Source organism: Halichoerus grypus, chromosome 3, assembly GCF_964656455.1.
Source record: "Halichoerus grypus chromosome 3, mHalGry1.hap1.1, whole genome shotgun sequence".
In the NCBI taxonomy this organism is placed as follows: domain Eukaryota; kingdom Metazoa; phylum Chordata; class Mammalia; order Carnivora; family Phocidae; genus Halichoerus; species Halichoerus grypus.
Genome location: NC_135714.1, coordinates 1,751,908 through 1,775,912, shown reverse-complemented (window position 1 = coordinate 1,775,912; position 24,005 = coordinate 1,751,908). Strand labels below are relative to the sequence as shown.

At 50.6% G+C, this 24,005-nt stretch overlaps 1 protein-coding gene across 6 annotated transcripts in view; it reads right to left on the bottom strand.

Moving 5' to 3' along the window:
- The window catches only part of FAM193A (family with sequence similarity 193 member A), a 164,220-nt gene that overhangs the window by 19,396 nt on the left and 120,819 nt on the right, over window positions 1-24,005 (bottom strand). For all 6 annotated transcript variants that reach the window (XM_078068308.1, XM_078068309.1, XM_078068310.1 and 3 more), the window contains 7 exons: window positions 23,292-23,543; window positions 13,132-13,330; window positions 11,868-12,140; window positions 10,038-10,320; window positions 9,431-9,614; window positions 8,288-8,518; window positions 5,005-5,836 (listed from right to left, as the gene is read on the bottom strand). In XM_078068308.1, the coding sequence (XP_077924434.1) occupies window positions 5,005-5,836; window positions 8,288-8,518; window positions 9,431-9,614; window positions 10,038-10,320; window positions 11,868-12,140; window positions 13,132-13,330; window positions 23,292-23,543 (2,254 nt within the window). The remainder of the gene's footprint in view (window positions 1-5,004; window positions 5,837-8,287; window positions 8,519-9,430; window positions 9,615-10,037; window positions 10,321-11,867; window positions 12,141-13,131; window positions 13,331-23,291; window positions 23,544-24,005) is intronic.

Here is a 24,005-nt window from a genome sequence, read left to right as displayed (position 1 = left end):
AAAAGGCATCTGAATTGGCAAAGAAGTCAAACTCTCACACTTTGCAGATGATATACTGTGTGTGGAAAACCCAAAAGTCTCCACCCCAAAACTGCTAGAACTCATACAGGAATTCAGCAAAGTGGGAGGATATAAAGTCAATGCACAGAAATCAGCTGCATCCTGTACACTAACAATGAGGCAGAAGAAAGTGAAATTAAGGAGTCGATCCCATTTACAATTGCACCCAAAACCATAAGATACCTAGGAATAAAGCTAAACCAAAGAGGCAAAGGAGCTGTACTCAGAAAACTACAGAACACTCATGAAAGAAATTGAGGAAGACACAAAGAAATGGAAAAACATTCCATGCTCATGGATTGGAAGAATATTGTAAAATATCTATGCTACCGAGAGCAAACTACACATTCAGTGCAATCCCTATCAAAATACTATCCACTTTTTTCACAGAACTGGAGCAAATAATCCTAAAATTTGTATGGAACCAGAAAAGACCCCAAATAGCCAGAGGAATGTTGAAAAAGCAAGCCAAATCTGGTGGCATCACAATTCTGGACTTCAGGCTCTATTACAAAGCTGTCATCATCAAGACAGTATGGTACTGGCACAAAAACAGACACATAGATCAATGGAACAGAACAGAGAGCCCAGAAATGGGACACTCAACTCTATGGTCAACTAATCTTCGACAAAGCAGGAAAGAATGTCCAATGGAAAAAAGACAGTCTCTTCCACAAATGGTGTTGGGAAAATTGGACAGCCACATGCAGAAGAATGAAACTGGACCATTTCCTTACACCACACACAAAAATAGACTCCAAATGGCTGAAAGACCTAAATGTGAGACAGGAGTCCATCAAAATCATAGAGAACACAGGCAGCAACCTCTTCGACCTCAGCCGCAGCAACTTCTTCCTAGACACAACGCCAAAGGCAAGGGAAACAAAGGCAAAAACAAACTACTGGGACTTCATTAAGATAAACAGCTTTTGCACAGCAAAGGAAACAGGCAACAAAACCACAAACAACAGAATGGGAGAAGATATTTGCAAATAACATATCAGATAAAGGGCTAGTATCCAAAATCTATGAAGAACTTATCAAATTCAATGCCCAAAGAACAAATAATCCAATCAAGAAATGGGCAGAAGACATGAACAGACACTTCTCCAAAGAAGACATCCAGATGGCCAACAGACACATGAAAAAGTGTTCAATATCGCTCGGCATCAGGGAAATCCAAATCAAAACCACAATGAGATACCACCTCACACCAGTCAGAATGGCTAAAGTTAACAAGTCAGGAAACGACAGATGTTGGTGAGAATGTGGAGAAAGGGGAACCCTCCTACACTGTTGGTGGGAATGCAAGCTGGTGCAGCCACTCTGGAAAACAGTATGGAGGTTCCTCAAAAGGTTAAAAATAGAGCTGCCCTACAACCCAGCAATTGCACTACTGGGTATTTACCCCAAAGATAAAAATATAGTGATCTGAAGGGGCACCTGCACCCCAATGTGTATAGCAGTAATGTCCACAATAGATGTCCATTGAGAAATGAATGGATAAAGAAGATGTGGTGTATATATATATATATATATATATATATATATATATATACAATGGAATATTACACAGCCATCAAAAAAGGAAATCTTGCCATTTGAATGATGTGGATGGAATTAGAGGATATTATGCTAAGCGAAATAAGTCAATCAGAGAAAAACAATTATCATATGATCTCACTGACATGTGGAATATAAGAAACAAACAGAGGATCATAGGGGAAGAGAGGAAAGCCATGTGATGCAATGAGCACTGGGTATTATATAAGACTGATGAATCATAGGCCTGTACCTCTGAAACCAATAACACATTATATGTTAATTGACAGAATTTAAATTTTAAAAAAGTTAAAAAAAAAAGAAAATAGCCATTGAAAAATACATTTTTAAAAACTATGTAGTTTCAGACATCTATGTAAATAAGTTGGAAAATCTAGCTAAAAGAATAATTTACTATGGAAATATAGTTTACTAAAATTAACCTCATTAGAAACAGAAATACCAAATAGACCAATTTCCATTTCTTTTTTATGAGAGAAAATTTAAAACATTCCTAAAAGTCACAAAAGTAGACTTGAACAAATGGAGAAACACTCCTATTTCTGGAAAGGACAATCAACATAAAGCTATCAATTCTCCCTAAATTAATTTGTAAATGTAATGCAACCCCAACAGAGACACTAGAGCTATGGCTCTAGCACGCGGGCACTCAAGTTCGTACAGAAGCACAGACATGCAAGAACAGCTGGGACGACAATGGAAAACAGCTGGGAGGCGAGGCCTCGCTGAAACACACGGGGCAGCCGAAGTAACTACCTCAGTGCAAGCAAGGGCTCAGGAAGAAGCAAGGAGGAAAAGAACAGAAATTCCTGAGCAGATCAAGGACACAGGGAAATTTAGTTTAGCACAAAGGAGGCACCCTGAATCACGGGGCAAGATGAGTTTTTAGTAAGTGGTGCTGGGCCAGTGGGCTAACCCCTTAAGAAGAGAGAATACCGGACCCATGGCTCACACGATACCCACAAAAAATCTCCAAATGTATCAGGGGCTAAATGAGAAAGGTGGGACCATACAAATCCTGGAAGGCCCAGGCACACTCCTCTTCCACCTTAGCGTCAGAGTAACGCTTTCCGACCACTTTAAAATCCAGAGGCACTAAAAGATCAATGAAATGACTATCTACAACTGAAAAAGAAAACTTCTGCATGGCTGGAAAGCATCACAGACACAGTCCAAAGGAGTATGTATCTGCAGCCTGTGATGCAGGCAGAAGGCCAATTAATACTCCTAGTATAAGACAGACTCTTAAAAATGCAAGGAAAAAGACCAAAAACCTAATTTAAAAACAAGAAAAAAATGTGAATAGAAAATTCACAAAAAAGAGACAAACAGTACTTAAAAATATGACCTCACTGCAGTTAGAGAAAATGCACATGAAAGCTACCCGGGGACTGACATCACCTCCTGTCTTGGCTCAAGGTCCCAGCCTGATGAGACTGTCCACGCCCGCCTTCGGACTCGCACTCCGCCTTCTTGGGAGTCCCTGGCAAGAAGCAGCTCCCAGGGCAGCCCCGCGGACAACCACGAGCCCGGCCGACTCAGGGCTGCAGCACAGCGAGGGGGAGCTCTGCGAACCCATCACGCGCGGTGCTCTCCTGAACATGTTCAGTTGGCGGGAGGGGCAAGCAAAAAGCAAGAGAAGATCTCTAGAAGTTACCTTCTGTGTGAAAAAGAAAAGAAAGAAACCGAGGACTTACCTACAGGGAGTGGGCGGAAGTGAGGTGGGAAAGGGAGAACCAGGCTTGGGGGCGGGGAAACCAACCCGGAGGGAAGCGAACAGAAACAGAGGCGCCTAGAGCGGCAGCTGCACCAGACCGCGCGGGCGCCCCTCCCGGCACCTGCCCGCCGCTGCGCTCCAGCCCCAGCCCCAGCCCGCGTGCCCTCAGCCTGGACACTTGTCACCGCGGGGCGGGGGGGGGCGGTGAGCAATTCTGAACCTACTTTTCGTGCATTCTGTTAGTCAAATACTGCGCACAGCGCTGTGCAGGTGGAGAGGCGAGGGGGAGCGCCACCGAAGCCATCGGTGTGAACAGAAACTACACGAGATGCTCGTGGGGGCTGCGTACGCGCCCCCCCCGCCCCCCACTCCCGGCTGTGTCAGCGGGAAGGGTCTAGCAGCAACCACACAGCAGCAGCACCCCAATCTGGGTTTCTAAACTCCTCTAAAAAGAACCAGGGCTCTCTGGAAAATGACAGCTTCAGGGCTGAGACAGGGAAAGTACTAGATAAGCCCAGAACATCTCACTGTGCAGGAAAGTAAGCAAGTGCCCCAAGAGTGATGGGGTCGAGGGACCACCTGAGGGGGCACGGACTGCATCTGGGACAGCCAGAGGACCAAAATAAGTAGTGTTAGTAAAGGACTATGGTCTATAGGACAAAGTAAGACTCTACGAAGCCACCCTGATCTAAATAACTGAACGAATGAAAGCCCTACATGGGGTGGGGGGGAAGGAAAGCATCTCCCAGAAAGCACCAAATAAGAACTGTACAAGGAATAATAATGTTAGAAAAATCACAACGTGGCAAACAACTTAGGAACAACCATTACAGGCAAGACTTGCCAGTGGATGTTACCAGCAGCAGGAGACCCACATCCCCATCAGACACTCCCACTTCTGAGAGCGAAGGGGAGGCTGAGTCCCTGTCACCAGACTCTGTGCTCCACATGGAGGGCGCCAGCAAGGACCCACCACTTCCATGGCACCAATGCCCAAAACACATACTCTGAATCTGATCATCAAGAAATGGCACACAAAACCAAACTGAAATTATTCCAAATAATAAATTATTCTAAAAAAATAAATGGACTGACTCTTTAAAAATGTCAAGGTCATGAGAAACTGAGGAACCGACTCATTAAAGGAAATTAAGGAGATATGACATGTGACCTGGACTGGATCCTGTGTTAGGAAAAACAGTACCTTTTTTTTTCTTTCTATAAAGGAAATTAAAGGGATGACTGGAGAAACAGCAGTAAGGTCTATAATTAAGACCATGCTATTGTATCAGTATTAATTTCTTAATTCTGATAACTGTATTTGTGGTTTTCTAAGAGAGTATCCTTGTTTTGAGGAAATACACGGTGAAGTACTTAAGGGCAAAGGGGCTTCACGTCTGAAATTACTCTCCTTTGGCTCAGAAAAACAATAAAAGAGGGAGAAAGAGAAAGAGAGAGCAGATAAGGCACACGCTGAGTCTGGGGAATCGGAGCGAGCCGCAGAGGAATTCTTTGTACAGTCATTATTCCAAATGACAACACGGAGCGACAACGGCTATCTGCGTCCCCCTGCTGCGGTAAAGCTCCAAGCAGCCCAAAGCCAGGAGAGGCCGGGCGGCACCCGGGGTGACGGGGCACCGGCCACACTCCCCGCTGCTATTTACCGATTGAACTGCTGACTCGGTCTCCTTTCTTCTTCCTATTTTTCTTGCTCTTGCCCTTAGGCAGCGGAGAGTCCGCCAGCACCAGCTTGCTGTCCTGAGGGTGCTCGCTGGGGGAGGCAGGCTCTGGGGGGCCCGGATTCAACCTTTCTTCCTTGACGTGGTTCAGCTGCTTTTTGTTATTGTTGTTACTGTTCACTTTTCTGTCCTCCCTTTTGTGCTCCACCAGGGAAGTGAAGTCAAGCACTTTCGCCTTCGACTCAGTCTGGGGCCGGGGTCTGGGCTGGCCCTCTGAGGCTTTGGGGGGCTCGGCCGGCTTCCTCACCAGCTCGCTGCTGCCCTTGCTGGTCTGTTTGAGCTTCTGCTTGCCATTCCCCTCCTTGTGGTGATGCATTATGTCAAGGAGAAAAGACAGCGGCTCCTGCCGCTTCCCACTGACCTCCTTCGGGAGGAGGAGCTTGGAGTCTCTGGCGTCCATGGGGCCGGCAGCATCCCCGTCAGCCCCCGGCCCTGGCCTGGGTTCCGTGTGGTCCCCATGTCTGGAAGGAGAGTGGGATGAGGTTTCCGGTTCTTCCATTTGCTCTAGTGAGCCGTTGTGCATGTTTTCAGAGTTAGGTACAGACGCTGCTGCTGCCTGGAAGTTTCTAGCAAGCATGTCCAACTTGGGACAGTCTTTACTCGGCCTCTCCTTCTTCTTCTTTTTCACGGCCCTCAGCTTCTGAAGCTCTTGAAGCCGCTGAAACTCCTCCTCCTCCTCCTGTCGTCTCTGCTCCTCACGGAGGTGCAGGTGCTCCCGGGCCCTGGCCTCTGCTTCCAGGCGAGCTTTCTCCTCCAGCTGTGATGCGAAAAGAAGCAGCAACGTAAGACAACAGTAAGTGTTCTACGTTAAGACATTAAAAAAATAAATAAATAAAAACAAATCATATAATAAGAACATAAACCCTGAAACAGGTTATAATAAGCCAAACAGCTTAAAACACACCTGACCCAAATTATTTTACTCTCCGAGACGACGATTAGATTTAATCTTTCTACTAAGGTATATACTTATTACTTTATTGGTTGTGGTGGGGGGGAGGGGCAGTGCTTAACAGAATCTTCCTTATAGCCTTTGTCCTAGTGACTAAGCACTTCTTTAAAACAAGGTCGGGGCGCTGGGGTGGCTCAGCCAGTTCAGCATCCGACTCTTTATCTCGGCTCAGGTCTCAATCTCACAGTCGTGAGTTCAAGCCCCGCACTGGGCTCCGCGCTGGGCGTGGAGCCTGCTTAAAAAATAAGTAAAATAAAGCAAGGTCAGAGCAGCTGCTGTGCTAGCCTCCCGTGTATGTGGCGGCTGGATGACACGACCAACCAGTTGCCGGTGCGCCACCTCTCCAGGCGAGGCTGGGGCCTTCACGCACACATCGACAAGACACTTTGAAAGTGTGCACTCAAAACCTGAAATGCCTTTTTCCCAGCCTAGCAGACAAACCAAACTCCCAACATACTTTCACCAGAGTGACAGAGCAAGTGGCACTCTGATACGTTCCACATCACACGGCAAACAGGTCCTGGCTACTTCTGCCCTCCAGCTTGGCACGAAGTTAATTTGAGTCCAAGTGAAGACTGGACTTCACTGGTGATGCCTAGTCCAGGAGCCTCCACGGAAACTATTCTTTTTGCTTAGAAAACAAGTGAAGGCTGTAAAGAGTTGCCTGACTCTTTGCATCCCTGAGCTCCTCCAGTAAAAGACTTTGGCAAGTACATTTTGCATTTAAAAGTCCTTCCAAAAATAAAACAAAATACAATTAAAAAAATAAAAGTCCTTCCAGGTTTTAATTATTTTTCACAACATTCAGTAAACAATATTTTAAAAAAACAAGTGTCATTTTGAAGAACTTAAATATAAAATTATGTTAAAAATTTAATGGCAGATGTTTTAAAAATTTAACTTAACAATTCAAGTAAAACTTATTCAAAATCCTTGTTCCGTGTGTTCAAAGCGAAGCCTTGGAGGCAGACTCCTGGTGTGGCCCCCATGTCCAGTGTCTAGTGAGCAGAGTATCTCCCACAGCACAGGCCGGGGTTTGCAAACCCGCCCCAGAACAGAAGCTACAGGGAACCCACAAGCAGGTATGTGGTGCCTTCCTTTCAACAACCAGCCCATCAACCAGACGCTCTACGAAGACGGGGTGCAGGTTACCGAGCGCACGGGGTGAGTGGGCCCTGACCTAACACCCGAATGGAGAACAGTTCTCACTGCCCCACTCTAGTGGGGCTGGGCAGACCCCTATCTCCTCAAAGCCCACGATTAGGACCATGAGGTACACGCAGGGCTCCCGGCAGGCGATCCAATCACAACTGTCTCCACGTCGCAAGCAGCTAAAGGTGGAGGCACCGTCCCCTGCCCGCTCTGGGAGCGTCCTCCCGCTCCGTCTCTGCTGGGCCTCGCAGGGGCCTCGCCTCTTCCTTGTCCTGCCGTCAAGAGCCCGTCACCCCTGCAGGTTCCCCTCTGTGCACAGCCCGGATCTGCCCGCCGCGGCCTGGCTCTTTAGGAAGCTAAAAGCAGGACGGCCGCAGCACAGCGCAGCCCCGGGCGCTGAGGCCCTCCATGGAGCAGACACTCTCCGTCCCCTCACCTGGAGCCGTAATTGAAGAGCGCCGTGTCTCACCTGCTGGCGGACGGCCTCTGCCTGCTACCTCCGCCGCTGGGCCACGCTGCCTAGTCCTGGTGGAGGCTTACTTCCGTGCAGCCCACAATGGCTGTCCATCTTACTCTTTGACCCTTCACACCAGTGCGCGTGCCTGCCCTCTTCTGGGATGGCTCTGCCTGACTCTCCTTTGCCAGTCGGGGGACAAGGAGCGGGGGACAGACATAGTCTGTCCTAAGGATGTCGCTGAGGCAAAGGCCCTGTCCCAGCCTCGTGTCGAAGTAACTTCTTTACCCACAGTCTCCAAAAGCCCACAGTGACCCCCTTCTATTCCCTCACTGCCAGGGGCTCCGTCCTCAACCTCCCTGGGAGAGAAGCTCTTCTTCCAGACAGAGGTCTGCTGTGGCCCACCCACGTGGGGCACAGGGACCCAAAGGCTTGTTTTAGATCCATCAACGAACCCATGACACAAAAGGGAAAGCTGAGTCCTGAAAACACAACCTGGGGCTTCTGACCAGCTCTGGCTCAGGCCGCAGAGACGGAGACGGTCAGGGGCCCTCGTGGCCGCAGCGCGGGCACGTGGCCCCGAGGCCCGCCGCAGCCAGCCCGGCTCCGCAGGCCGCCCTCGGGCAGCACTGCGCCGGCACACGGTTTACCTTCCTCTGCTTGTGTCTGGCTCGCTTGGCGGCTCGAGTGCTGCTCACGGGCTTGGTCTCTGAGCTGTTTATGAACTGTAGCAGGTCTTCCACCCTTCGATGGTCAACGACACTCTCTCTGTCCGAGAGCTGGTCCGCCTTTTTAGGCTGCTCTTCTTTCCTCTTGGTCAGCCGCAAACGAAGCTTCTCCCTCATCTCTGCGTAATTTCTACTTGTCGGCGCAGCTGGAGGCTAAGGCAGTTAAAGGAGAGCATGGCTGAATGAAGCTTCAAGTTTTAATGATGCTGAATATTGCAAATTTCAGAACCTATCTCTAAAGAGGAAAGTTTTCTTATTACTCCGGTAACACACGTTCATGGTGAAAAATAAGGAAAACAAACAAGTGGCAGCAACAAGGAAAACCTGTCCCAGAGTGACCCGAAGATTAGTTCTGGCACCGAGCCCTCAACCTTTACATGTTCACGAAAACTATGGTAAAACATGTACAACTATGTACACAGATGGACATTTTTAAACCAAAAAAAAAAAAAAAAAAAATCACACATACATCTACTCTCTATATATTATAGTGTGATTATCTTTTCGTGTCAATAAATGCGTTTGTACAATCTTTCCATCCCTGTGTGGGTTTCTTATTCAGTGCCAAAAGGGAAAAAGAAAACTGCCCTCAACCCCACTGCCAACATTTCTTCCTGACACTGGACACGGGTGTGCGCATGTCTAGCAAATGCAGACAGAACAAAAGTAGAGAAAGAGCAACGACCAGCCCCATTCCCCAAGCCCCCCGCCCGCCCCGGGGCACCGTGGCCGCCGTCTGCTCCTACGGACCGACCGTTAGGAGTCCCATGGTGCACGCCACGCAGCGAGCACCCCACCGCATGGCCGTGCACGGTCTGGACCCAGCGATTCCCACGGCTGGCTGTTCAGGAGGCCCCCAGCTCACAAACAATGCAAACCTGCAGTCACGAAATCCTTGTAGGGAGATCTCTGGGCACATGCTTTCCATTATTTCTTTAGGGTAAGTACAAGACCACACCTTGACTTTGAGCACACTGCGGATGAAGCTCGACACCCCGTACGGCGCACCGCGGGCGCTGCCTGTGCCGCGGCCTGGAGGGCCCCCCGCTGCCCCCGGGCACTTACCCCGCCGTGCCCGAAGAACTCGCAGTAGCAGCAGTCACAGTACTTGCCCTCCTTCTGGTTGGTGGAGGTAGACGTGCTGGAGCTGTGCTCAGAACAGCTGTCCTCGTCGGCGCTCTCGTCCCCGTCGTCCTGCTGTGGGTCATACACGCCGTTCTCGCAGCGGTGGCCCTCACAGTCGGGGTCACTGCAGAACCACACACGGGCCGGTTACGCGCAGCCACCCGACCCTGGGAGGCCCGCGGGGGAGGCACTGTGGGCAGGCGCGCGGGCATGGAGGGAGAGTCTCTCCACCGTCCCTCCCGCCGCGTCATGGCTTCAAACGGGCCAATTCAAAGGTAACAAACACTGTCTTTTTAAAACAAACTGTTGAATGCTTGTATGGTTCTTTACTCAACATATAACAAATACAACTTAGAGAACGCCCAGCCCCCGCCCCCCCAACGCTGCCAGTGGCGAGGTGGTGGTCTGTGCACCCACCCATGGTGGCCCTGGTGAGGACGAGAGGCGCGACCAGCGTCCTCCCCTCGACCCGCGGCCTCTGCCCTTCCCTGGCTTGCTGGGCTGCACGTGGCTCCCCGACTCCGGCACCAGCGGGACCCGGGCTCACCTGCAGACGCTGGGGGGAGCGCTGATGGAGCCGTCAGTTGTGGGGGGCGGGGGGGCTCCCGGAGCAGGACAGAAGCTCTTGCGCGGCTCCACAAACCCGGGGGACGGGGCAGCAGTGTTGGGGAAGGATGGGGCTGCAAGACTTGCGAGGTGAGGCGAGGAGGCCGGGGCGAGCGCGGCAGGGGCGAGGGCGGGAAGCGGCGCCAAGGCCGTGGGGCTGTTCCTCGGGGCGGCCGGCACCGCGTGTCTGTGGTCCTCCTTGTTGACGCCGTGGAACACCTCACCTGCATGCGGAGACGCAGAAGGGTCACTGACGGTGGAGCTGAATTAGTTTTTCACTAAAGCTTCCTCTACCTCTTCACGTGAAGATGTTCAAAGGCCACACAAACTTTGAAGGAACAGTACAAAGAACCCCATATATACCCCTCACCTGGATTCACTGCTATTTAACATTTTGTCACGTTTATTTCTCACACACACACTTTTCTGGCCTAACATCTGGAGGCTGCACTCACCCTAAACACCTCAGCACAAGCCCCTGGGGTCACGACACTTCACTGTGTAACCACATCCGGGACATGTGCCGTCCACGTAACATTCTCGTCCCACGTGCAACCCCATCCCGTCTCCCATCTCCCCCGCACAGCCTCTGGAGCTTTTCCCCAACCTGGCCTCTTCTAACCCTTTTTCCTTCAGCAACACTGACATCGCCTCAGCTGAGGACAGCTGCCCACCAGTCTGGGCTTACGGCGTTACGTAAGAGTTAGTAAAGACCTTTTGGGCATGACTCCTGCAAAGGGTATGTTGGATCCTTCCCGCGTGATTGCCTGAGAGGCCCCTCACGTGAGTCTGTCCCATGACAGTGAGGCCACATCTGATCAGTGTGCAGGGCGTGATCTGCCAGTCACCTGCGGGTGCTGCTCGTTCCCCAAACAGATATCCACTGTTCTCAACGACCACTGGGGACGCTCACCTGGACTGACGGTCACCCTGCTGGCTGCACAGCGGCCTTCCCTGTCTGGCATGTCTATCACAGAGCAGCTTCCCTACCCCCCATCTCCTTTCTGAACACCCAGGGAATTCTTTTTTTTTTTTTTAATGTTTTATTTGTTCATTCATGAGAGTCAGAGAGAGAGAGAGAGGCAGAGGCAGAGAGAGAAGCAGGCTCCCCGCTGAGCAGGGAGCCTGATGCGGGACTCGATCCCAGGACCCTGAGATCACGACCTGAGCCGAAGGCAGACGCTTAACCATCTGAGCCACCCAGGCGCCCCACCCAGGGGATTCCTGACCGTGTGTACTATCGTCCATCCTGTTACTCTTTCCGATGCTCCAACTGTCCTGACTTTGGCTAGAGAGCGCCCTTACAGCCAGCTCCTGTGTGCCTCTGACCTCTGCTTCCAGACCCCCGCTCCCCGTGCTCATGCCAGCGTGGGGAGCCACACCCCCTACACACCACAGACGCGAGTGGCAGCAGGGGCTGCACCCCAGGCGGGCCAGCAGCCCCATCGGCTCACTCTCCACCAGGGCCCTGCTTTCAGAGGACTAAGGATTCCCCCATGTGCCCCGAGAGCAGTGACCTCTTCCTCTCACACAGCAACAGGTACCGAGAAGAAAGGCAAGCCAGCGTGGCAAAGCCCCAGAGGAAGTTCGCGGGGCAGTGAAACTCGGGCCCGCCTCCCAGCGGACGTGCTGTGTGCGAGCATTCTCCAGCGCTGACTACCACACCAGGCCTCCGGCCGTGCCAAGGACAAGGCGATCACAGAGGTGCTGAGGAGGAAGCGGCAGACACGCGGAGCAGCCCCGAGGGTTCCCGCCAGCTGGCGGGCCTTACCTATGGAAGGAGGCCTCTTGGATGACACTTTGAACTGGCTGTTGCTGGACTGCACCGTGGTGGCCGTGCAGGACACGGAGGAGGTGGCCGACGACGTGGCCATCACGACTTTGTTCGCTTCCATGAAAGCATCTTGGAAATTATACAAGCACTTCTTTTTTGTGGCGTTTTTTTTCTCCTTGCTCTCGGAAACTGCAGGCGTTTCACCGCTAGACGGAGGTGGAAGGGCTTCGGGTCTCGTTTCTGAGAGTGTTGGTCCTAGTATGTCACTCCCTTTCAGAGAAGAATGGGAGAAGTAAGGCTCTAGAAATATGTCGCTCAAACCTAAGGGACGTCAGCTGACTGAACTCCTAACACTGGGGCTGCTACCGAAGCTGGGACTTCACTGGGAGGATGCTAGTCAACCAGTTTTTCTCCAGGAAAAAAATGTATTGAGCACCTACTATGTGCCAATCCCGTGCTAGGTGCTTTTCCAAAGTGATTTTACTTATTGTCTTAAAGCTGCTTTCAGAGCTTGGTACTATTAGTCCCATCCTAAAGATAGAGAAACTGAGGCTCAGAGAGGCTAAGCAACTTGCCCAAGGTCACACAGCTAGTAACCCACTCCAAGCACAGATGTCAAGTGTAGCCTGCTTTTCTGAGCACATGCAGGGTGTAGGTGTGGGGCCACCATGGGCTCTAACCACGTGAAGACAGAGAGAAGGGTGCAACCAGCCCCTCTTCAGGTGCACCTTTCCCTGCGCCTGAAATGACAGCTGTACCTGGGCAGCCGAGAGCTGGGAGGAAGGAGCTTGTGAGAGGGGACAGACCCCATGTAAGGTCAGTCCAGCACCAGAAAAGGCACAGAAGTCCCAGCACTGAGGTGGACGGTGGCACGGCTGCAGGGCCCTGCACACTGGGCTGAGGGACTGCCGCTGTTGTCCGAGCACCACGGGCCGAACACCGAGGCCTGGAGACAAGAGGCTCAGCAGCGCGGGGGCCCGGGGAGATCCACCGTGCGCAGGGCCCCGGACAGCTCGCCGTGCCGGGAGCAGCCTGAGGGGGCCAGCACCTTGCTTTGCTCCGTCCGGGCAGTGGGACTTGGCTGGCGGCGGACGTGGGCCGCTGGGGCAGTGGGATGAGGCCGAGGGGCCTCCCGGGAGTGGTGGAGGCGGGGGACCCAACTAGCCTAGGGCTTCTACTGGGGGACCGCGGTAACAGAGATAGCAATCCGCCCAGCTCAGGTCATTTTAAACCTTTAAGAAAGTTTTAACAAGTTCCTTACCAGAAATTGTATCTGGCAAGAAAGTGCCAGGATTCCAGTTCTTATCATTCATCACTTCTGATCCCCAAAGACTTATAAATTTAGAACTATTCCACTCTGGAGTATTCCCAAAACAGCTTGGATAAATATGGTCTTGAAGAGATGCATTGAATACCTGATGCTTATTTGTGTGATTCTGACCAGGTGCTGGTGGTAAAGCCTACAAAAAAAAATGTTCTAATCACATATCAAAATTCATATTCTGCTTACCTATGTAGTTAAACTACAGACAAGACAACCCATGACTGAAAACCCCGTGGGGCCCCGCTTGCTGCGGGCGGGCGTCCCAGGCTGAATGCGTCTCGCAGAGCACGGACTTGCGCGGCTGTCACACTATGTGTGATTGCTCACACGTGAACCAGGCGTGCATTTTCAAAGCCGCTGATGCTGCAGGGAATCTACCAAACAGACCTGAGACAACTCAGCACCTCACAGCATTCCTCCCTCGGCACAGTCTACATGTGGCTCGCGTGCGTACAACTCGCTCCCAGGGCTTAGTCTCATCTGACATTCTAAAGATCATTGCTAAAAAGTCAACTCTGGAATCACTAACAAAAAATGGTAAAGCTCTTAAACTGTGTCTCACACCTGGGCCGAGTGCCGTGCACGTCTAAGGAACTGCGGATTTTACTGGAGCCTGGAAACAGCCCCTGGGCCCTGCCGGGGCAGACTGCTATCTGAAGGCACCGAGGGAGGGTGGCTGGGCCCACACATTCATCGAGGGACTAGTTGCTGGCCGCCCCCTGCACACCCCTAGGCATCCTTGGTCCCTCCCTCCTCTCGGCCCACACCCCCAGCCCCGGCCTCCACCACCGGCACAGACAGACCCCACGGCTCATACCCGGCCTCCTTCCAGTCCTTTCCCTCACAGCAGCCAGAGTAAGCTTTTGTGAAGGCCAGTAAGGCTGAGTCACTCCCTTGCTTAGGATGCACCGATGTCTTCCCACCACTCTTAAGATGAAATTGAAAGTCTTTCACATGGCTTGGCCTACCCCTGACCCTCCTGTTCCCCAAGCTTCTGGACACACAGGACTTCCCTTGGTCCTCAAATCCAAGCTCCTTCTTGACCCTGAACTTTCCTTGTGCTGCATCCAGTTTCCAGAACATCCTAACCTCAGTCCATAACCTCGGTGACTTACATTCATCCTTCGGGCCTCAGCCTAAATGTCCCTGTCTCAAAGAAGTCATCACTGCCGCTGCCCTCACCATCCAGCACCCAAGACCAACGTGGGCTTTTGCATTCAACACACCTAAAATCCACAATTTTCCCTCTTAGCACTTACCACAGTTATAATTCAAGACTTACTGGTCGCCTGCTAGTTTAAAATCTGCCTTCCCTCAAATGAGTCCTGGCTCTGCTGTCCCCAGCACTTGCTGATGTGGGCACACATCTTCCCCTCCCCAGCAGCACCCACTGCGACAGGCCTCCCCGCGCCGCCCCCCCTCGCCCCCGGAGAAGCTGCAGGCCTGGTGCGGGGAACAACGCCTGGAAATCTCATCCTTGGGGACACAGAACTGGGCCCCGAGTGCTGTTAGGTCAACTGGGAGAGTTTTGGGAGGATTCCCCAGAGCAGAACCCTAAGAGGCTGGCTGGGGCGGAGGTCAGGGAGGAAGGGGGACGGCGCCATGGACAGCTGTACCGCAGCCAGACAGGCTGCAGGGCCCGAATCAGAGGCCTCGCTGCCCGGCCTCTGCCTGGAGGGGAGAGGCCAGCACAGGAAGCAGTCAGCCAGGGCCTGAGGGACGCGAGGCAGCGGCAGGGGAGCAAGGGGGGGTCCGCGGCCATCAGGACAATCGCTGGGACTACTGGAGCAGGAGACCGCAGCCACAGTCCCTGGGAGGGGTGGCCAGTGACAAAGCGGGGCGTGAACACCAGTCCTGTTCTCAGCTTTTGGGACGCACAGCCTGATGGGTTTGGACGCTAGCTCCCCCTTTACTAGCTGTGTGACCTCAGGCAAATTACTCAATCTTTTTGTGCTTTAGTTTTCTCATCTGTAACTTGGAAATACGTATCTCCAGGGGTTGTGGTAAGAATTAAACTGGACAATGGGTTCAAGTGTGCAGCACAGTGAGGGCTGAGGTGGACCGTCACCACTTTGTAAGACTGGTCCCGAGACACAGGGCAACCCCGCCCCGCCCGTCCTGGGTGCAGAGAGGAAGCAGGGTCACTCCGCTCGGGCAGCTCAGCACACTTGCTGGCCTCAACGGGCTCAGGGAGGCGGAGGGTGAGAATGGCGTGGACACGCAGGCTATGAGACAGGAACTAACAGAGGTCTGTGCGGCCAGGATCGAGGCAGGAGCCTAATCGAATTGTTCTGGCAGGGGAGCCCCAGGGCAAAGAGTGAGGAAACCAAAAAACCGTATTTCTACAGACACCAGTTTCCACAAGGTAGTGATCAACGAAGAGCTGCTATTGCTGCGGAGCAGTGGATGGGAAGTGACAACAAGCAGAAGGGATTCTCAGCGTCGAAGATCTTCCGCTGAGGGCAGAGACAGCCGGCAGGCAGAAACCGGCCTCGCGGGCCTCGCACAGCGGGCTCCGAAGTGCCTGGCTGCTCCCCGAGGCCCTCCCAACTCACGGCTGCCAGCTGACTGCCCTCCGCCCCCGGGGGCCTGGCTGAGAGCCGGGACCCGCCACCCGCACGCGTCCAGAGAGCTTGTGCGTGCCCCTCCAAGCCCGGCCCGGCATCACCTCCTCTGCAAAGCCACCCGACAGGCTCTGTCGGCCGCCCTCCCTCTTCAGTGTGACCTCCCTACTCTGCAGCGCCAGCTGCTCCGAGGGCACACCGTGGCGTTCTCAGGCTCTGACTTGATTAGACTGCGGGAGCCCTAAAAACAGGGACCAAGGCTCCCTGGTGTGTATTTTGCTAGCATGTAGCACAGGGCCTGGCACATACCGGATGTTCAATAAAGGCTGAACAGACTTAGCTTAGAGGGATGAGGGAACACAGCTATAAAGCAGTAATACTGAAAACGTAACTTAAATTCACTTCACACACTTCTTCAGAAGCCCCCATTCTCAGAACAGGAGGTCCAGCTATAGAGACCAAGGGAGCAGCGGTCCATAACAAACAAGGGGCGTTCACGTGAATGCTTTCCCACAAGATGGCTACTCGACTCAACTGGTGTGGGCTTCCTTTAGAAAAACACAGGCCTCTGTCAACAAGACCATTCTGGGCCATGCCTCACAAGTGATTCAGGCGTAGAATTAGTCTCTCAACATGTGGACAATGCTGTTGAGTTAGAACAGATTTATTTCACTCTACACAAATCCACACGGGTTCATGTCATAGAAGTTTTGAATGGTTCTCCGCTTTGAGACGGAAGTGATTCACAGGAAAATAAAAGTTTTGCTCTAAAGGAGAGCTCGGACAGATACACACTAACGGACGCCTTCTGAACACCTCCGGCGTCTACGCCGCAGCCGGGAGAGCCAGGCTCCACCGCACACCACCACCTCCACCCTGGACACCGTGAACACGGCTGCCAAACACAGCCAAGCGGGCAAAAGACCGAGTCACTGCACACACGTGTGAGGGGGGCTGCCAACGGGCACGTCCCACGCAACGGGAAGCTGGATGAGCGACTACTCTGTTTCTTCCGACGTTCCTCAATACTCCTGCCAGAGACAGTAAAGAGGCAAAAGCACCGCGGCTGTCTTGGTCTTGCTGTTTCTCAGGCCAGAAGAACGGAAACGGCCTCCAAAACAAGATACAGACTTAAGATCAGTGTGACCCCAACTGTGGTCTGTTTCTGTCCCTGTTTCCCACAGAGCTTTCTTCTCCCTCCAATTCCAGCCTGAAATGAGACTTGCCCCCCATGTCTGACTTCATCACTTCTGCAGTGGTTGAGCCTCAATCACCCCATGAGGGAGGGGACAGAGGCACATGGCCCAGAGCCACACGGGAGCCACTCTGCCGGCTCTACTCATCCTGAACTCACTGAGGGCCAGGATGTGGTGACCATTTTCAACTACTCCTCATGCTCCCAGTGGAGAGTTCAAGACATCTCTCTACCTTCATTACTAGGCCCTTTGCTAGCGTGACGACTGCTTCAGAACTCGGTTTCCAGATGGAAACATAGCACCTGGAGCTGGAAGCCTTGGGCTTCTGAACCTGGCCCTGCAGTCGTGGCCCTCCACTCCTGGGCCATGCGGGTCAGTGGCTGGGAACGTGCCCTGTGAAGGAGCAGGGGGTGGGGGCGCAGCCTGCCAGCTCATGTATACTCTTCCCTCTGAGGCTGTGCGGTCCCCCTCTGCTTGGGCTCTGTCCAGGAAGGGGGACATGACACTCTAGATCCCAGAGAAACAGCACCAAACACCTTTGTAACAAGGTGCTGAGCCCTAGAGACAGCTAGGGAAATCTTTCACAGAACTGATCAGAACATGGTGAGAAAAACAGGGCCAGGTGGAGGTGTGGGGAAGGGAGGACTGCCCTAAGGATGCACACACCATCGTCACAGTGATGGGGGGCAGATCCGTGGTCCCTCTGGAGACTGTCAGGAGGAGTTCAAGGGTCCCAGGTGGGGTAGCACCACACTGGTACCTCAGCCCCTACTTAGGGCTTTGTGGTTCTCACAGAGTAAGATGAACAAAACATGACCTCGTGAAAAATTACTGTACATCCAAGGAAACAACACACTCACAGGAGCAACAACAACAACAAAAAAACAGATTCAATTCCTCAAGGTTTCATTCAAACAGAGAACTATGTGTAAAATGCTTAAAGAAAGAAAAGATGAAAGAAAATGTGATCAAGGAATAAGAGAACACAAAAAGTTGCTAATATACATTAAAAATAAATTAATTAAAGCTTATAAATAAGAATCACAGCTGGAATTAAAAAGTCAAACTTAAGTGGCATGTGACACATCAAAGTCGCTTAACGGAAGGCTGATGCAAAAGGGGCTCTCTGGACAGACCAAGGGGCGAGGGGCGAGAAGACAGGCTCAGGATGCAGAGCAGGGCAGGCAGGATGGCTGCGAGCAGACAGCATCACAGTAGAAGAGAGGAACGAAGATAAAAGGGCTCAGCATCATCAGACAGGGATTTAAAATGACGAAGATGATGAGGGCTCCATTTGAAAAAGCACACAATGGGGGCGCCTGGGCAGCTCAGTCGGTTGAGCATCTGACTCTTGGTTTCAGCTCAGGTCATGATCTCCAGGTACTGGGATCGGGCCCCGCGCTGGGCTCCATGCTCAGCAGGGAGGCTGCCTGGGATTCTCTCTCCCTCTCCCTCTGCCTCTCCCCTGCTCTCTCTCTGTAAAATGAATAAATAAAATCTTTAAAAACCAGCACACAATGTGCAAGAACAGGTAATGTGAGCAGTGAGATGGACTCTCTAAGAACGAATAAAGAAAGCTAGAGATAAAAACACTCTTTAAGAGAAACAAAGAGCACTTTTGATGAACTAATCATCAGTGGATGGGGTACAGAGAATCAGTGAGCATCAAGACATGTCAAAAGAAACTCCTCAAACTGAAATGCAAAGAGAAATGAGAATTTAAGAAAAAAAAAACACCCAAAACTAAAAAACCACCACCACAGACACAAAATAGGACAAAACATCCAAGAGGTATGGGACAATTTCAAAAGATAGTAACAGGAATTGGAATACCAGAAGGAGAAGAAAGAGAAAAGAAAGAAGAAATATTTGAAGGAATATTGGCTGAGAACTTTCCAAAATTAATGACAGACACCAAACTACAGATCCAGGAAGCTCAGAGAATACCAAAAGGTAAAAAACACTTCCAAATCTACACTTAGGCATTTCAGGGGCGCCTGGGTGGCTCAGTTGTTAAGCGTCTGCCTTCGGCTCAGGTCATGATCCCGGAGTCCTGGGATCGAGCCCTGCATCGGGCTCCCTGCTCGGCGGGAAGCCTGCTTCTCCCTCTCCCACTCACCCTGCTTGTGTTCCCTCTCTCGCTGTGTCTCTCTGTCAAACAAATAAAAAAATCTTAAAAAAAAAAAAAACAAAACCCCTAGAAAGCAGCCTTGGGGAAGTGGGGGAGAGGGGAGGAAGGGGAGGGTAGCCCTGAAGAATTAGAGAGGACATCTGGTCAGAAACCATGCAACTAAGATAATAGTGGAGTGAAATTTGTTTACAGCGTTGAAAGAAAAAAACCCCACCAACCTAGAATTCTGCATCCAGTGCAATTATCCTTCAAAGGTGAAGGAGAAATTAAAGACCTCCTCAGACAAACACACACTGAGGGAACTCCTCCCCAGCAGACCTGCCCTGCAAGAAACGTGAGGATGTTTTCTTTAGACAGTGGGAAAATGACAGAGGTCAGAAACCTGGATCTGCATGAAAAAAGGGCGGGCGATGGGGAAGGAATGAATGCGAGTCACGTGGACTTATTCCTGACTATACTACTAGACCCACAGGATAACCGTGTGCGGTACGAGCAGTAGTAACAAGGTACTGGGGCCACTAATGAACAGACACAGGAGAAGAGCAGCAGCAAGGTCACACTCTGTGAAAAGGTACCCACACTAACATGAAGCAGAACACTGTTATCTGAAGGGGGACTCAGATTAGTTAAAATGCATATTCTAATGCAATTGTTTAAAGTATAACCAATATGCTGAAGACAGGAGATAAAATAGAATCAGAAAACGCTTGATTAAAAGTGGAGAAGGCAGAAAAAGGAAGCCTCTGGTAATGAAGAGAAAACAGAACAAAAGTTATTATTAACCTAAACACATCAAAAATCACTTTAAATGTGGCTAGTCTAAATATAAAAATGAAGACAGAAATTGGTATTAGACTATATTAAAAAAAACAAGGGGCGCCTGGGGTGGCTCAGTCAGTGAAGTGTCTGCCTTCGGCTCAGGTCATGGTCCCAGGGTCCTGGGATCGAGCCCCACATCGGGCTCCCTGCTCCGCGGGAAGCCTGCTTCTCCCTCTCCCACTCCCCCTGCTTGTGTTCCCTCTCTTGCTGTCTCTCTCTGTCAAATAAATAAATAAAAATCTTAAAAAAAAAAAAAAAAAACCCACGCCCCACCTAGAGGTGTCTACAAGAAACCTACTGGGAGTATAAAGACCCCTTTAAGTTAAAAGTAAAGAGATGGAAAAAGAGATGTGGTTCTAGTGCTAACGAAAAGCTGGAGCAGCTGTATTAATTTCAGACACATCAGACCTCAGAGCAAGGAAGATTATCGGCGATAAAGAAGGGCATTCCATAATGATGGAAGGGTCAATTCCCCAGGAATGCATAACAATCCTAAATATGTAAGCACCGAACAACACGGTGCCAAACTACGTGAGACAAAAACTGACAGGACTGCAGGAGGAGGAGGAGAGTCTGCTGTTGAAGCTGGGGTCTCCGACGCCCCTCTGGCAGGAGCGGGCAGGTCCAGCAGCAGGTCAGGAAGGACATCGCTGGACTCAGCAGCACCGTCCGTCACCTGCACATGGCGTACGAGAACAGCCTGCTCCATCCAGCAACAGCAGAACACGCACGTCCTCAAGCTCACCTGGCGCACTCACCAAGACAGACCCCGTTCTGGCCACAAAGCACATGAACACATCCAAAAGAACAAAAGTCACACAATGTCTGCTCTCAGACCATAGTGGAATTACAGTAGACATCAGTAACAAAAAGACAGCTGGGAAATCCCCAAATATTTGCAAATAAAATTCCTTGCCATACAGTTTTAATTTTTGTCTAGCATCTCATTACTGTATCTCTCTCCTGTAACTATTTTTAACTTTCAAATAACTTGTATCTCAACATATAAATTAAATGTATCACTGGTACAAAGACATTTGAAAACAGAAACGGTCTTCAAGTTATTCTAAGTTCAAAAAAATTTTTTTCTATACTATTCATCCCAAGCATTTTAAGTAGTAAATATTTACCCACAATGGCCAGAGTATGAATTAAAAGAATTAGAACTACAATGACATACAGTCTTAAAGGCAACAAATGCCACCTCACCAGAGCAAAAATCCCTGAACACAAACACGGAAGCAGCCGAGCTCCACGTGCACAGCTGCCCTCGGCGTCCAGCACCCAGCTGTGCCTCCCAGCCACATGTGGGGGATCCCACTGAACAAGCCGGCTCTGACGTAACTGAAGACAAGTGTGTGCGTTCTCTAGAAGGGGCTTCTACCAACTCCTATGGAGCTGTGAACACACCACGCATCAGGTACACCATGTAATCACAGTATGCAACTAAGTCAAACTAACTCAAGTAACACAAACTAATTTTGGAAGACCTGGCGAGTAACAGTGCAAGCTTGTCTAGAGAAACAAACATTTTTATACCAGATTCAAATGAAGTATTTTGCCAAATGCATCTCATTTTTCTAAATAAATGTGGCATCTAGGTAATGTATTTTAAATGCATCAGTGGGGCGCCGGGGTGGCTCTGTCAGTTAAGTGTCTGCCTTTGGTTCAAGTCATGATCCCAGGGTCCTGGGATCGAGTCCAGCACTGGGCTCCCTGCTCAGCGGGGAGCCTGCTTCTCCCTCTGCTCTTCCCCCCTGCTCTCTCTCTCTCTCTTGCAAAAATAAATAAAATCTTAAAAAATAAAATAAAATAAATGCATCAGTGAACAGTCCTGACATCAACAGCAAAGTGACTGAAATAAAAGCTCACTAGCTTGTTCTCTGCAATTGCCTTTCTACCCATGAATCCTCCACATCTATCTACTGGATTAAAGTTTAGAAGGTATTAAATACATAGATTTTATATACAGATGATACTCCCCCAAAATATTTTTCTTCTCCTTTACCCTTTTATGGACTACCTATAATGCCCTGAGAAAAGGCCAAATGTCGGGGGGAGGGGGGTGGAAATCAGCTTTTAACTGCAGTGTCCCAATAGCCTTTTGTAATAACCAATTTCACTACTTTACTTAAAGATGCTTAGGAACTGATTCTTGAATAGTTTCTACCAGCAAGACATTATAACAACATTCTCTACTCTCTCCTAGAGGTGGCTCCCAGGGAGGAGAAAGCAGTTGTATTCAGAATGGACAGCTTCCCTACCCGTACATTCACCCAGAGGGAAAGAGGCTATAGAGACCAGGCAGACCATGAAGATAGCCTGGCTTTGAATACACACTGGAAAAACGCTATTTCAAATCACTCTATTAATAAAGCCATCATTAAATGTCCAAACTGAGCGATATTCAATCTAATAAAATTTAAGCATAAATGTGGGCAGTTTCCAAGTACTTATTGCAATAGAACATGACAAACTGATTCTATTCTATTCTAAATCAGTGGTTAGATGACCCTCCCCAGCAAATAAACAACAAAGCCCACTGATGGGCTATATACACCCCACTTCACAGCAAACGCCCCTTAAGAAAACGTTCCTGTAGTCTGAAAAAGCCCCTTTCATCCCATGTCCTCCTCCCAGTTGAGAATCACCATTTTAAATAATAAATCTGTAGAGTTGGAAAACTAAAAATTTCACTGCAAAGTTTAAGCTACGAAAATATAAGTATGGGGTTCTCTGAGAAGAACTACATAAAAAGCAAACCTTTTCTACATGCTCACTTCTCTGAACAGACTGGTCTGGGAGGCCCTTTCCTTTGTGCCTGGCAGCCGCCTCCCAAAAGCCTGCATGGCGTTGCGGCCTTCTCTCCATTACACTTAGGATTCCTCCTTTCAGCCTGTGCATTTCGGCGAGCCCTTCGTTTTTGTGCTTAGAGAGCGTAATCATTTCAGACACTATAGAGCCCAGCTAGTATCAGAGGACTCGTGCTGTACTCACCACATTTTACCCAGGCAACATTAAGAAAAAGAGCCAGGCCCCAGGAGGCCATGAGGAAAGAAGTGAACTGGTGTCTGGGTGAGCAGAAGGGCTGGGTGTGCAGTTCCCCCAACTACAACCCGTTACACCATCACTTGGAAAACTCTTTATGTTCTAGCTAATTCTGAAGGAGTAAACCATGACTTTCGTGATTGTTTTTACAGCTGTGAAGGTTCAAAATTCTGAGAGCTTAAGATTATGGTAAAAGGAGACATTTGCAGACCTTCCTATCAAGAGTAGACTTGGTCCTATCCAAGTTGCCAATTTATGAATTTTTGTTTGTTACAATATGCACTTCTTATAAGATCTTAGTGACAGGTGAGCTTCCAGGCCCTCTCTGCCCTGACTTACCTTACTGTGTGTGAAGGGGGGCGCCGTATACAAGGTGGGGTGGATGAGAGGGCGGGGCAGGTGTGGGACCGCCTGCAGAGGCACGTGTCCGTGGATGTGGGGGTAAAGATGCAAAGCAGGGTGGGTGGGCTTCTCTGGGCTCAGGAACTGATGGCCCGGGGGAAGGGCTCCCGCGGTCATTGCTGATGCTGTGAGTCCGGAAGCTTCCTGTTTACAAACATGACATTCACAAGTGTTCGGAGCTTGTTCAGGCTAAAAGAAGAGAAAAAAAAAAAGTACCTGCTTATTTAGTGAAACAAAGAATGGTGTGAATTAAACTGAAGTCAGTCACATTCTGCTGAGCAGCTACGTGGCCACTACAAAGAGGACAGGGCTCATGGGACACCTCGAGTTGTCCAGAGCCCTCCCCGTAAAGTACAGAAGGGACTCCAGGAGCCTGGGACAGAGAGAAGAGACGCACACCTCGCTCCCCGGCCGGGTGTCTACCGAGGTGTAGCCGCACCCATCCGTGCCTGTGCCTGTCTGCGCAGGGACAAGGGGACCGGCAAGGGTGGCAGAGGGGAGGGGGAGCCGGGCCGAGGAGGACGGAGCTCTGGTGCGGGCTCTGCGGGGTCACGCAGCTCATGAGCGGTTACATGGAGATGCTGTGAGAGGCACCAGAGACGGGACTCATCGAGGGTGACACGAAGCAGTCAGTGGCTCCTCTCCCTCAAA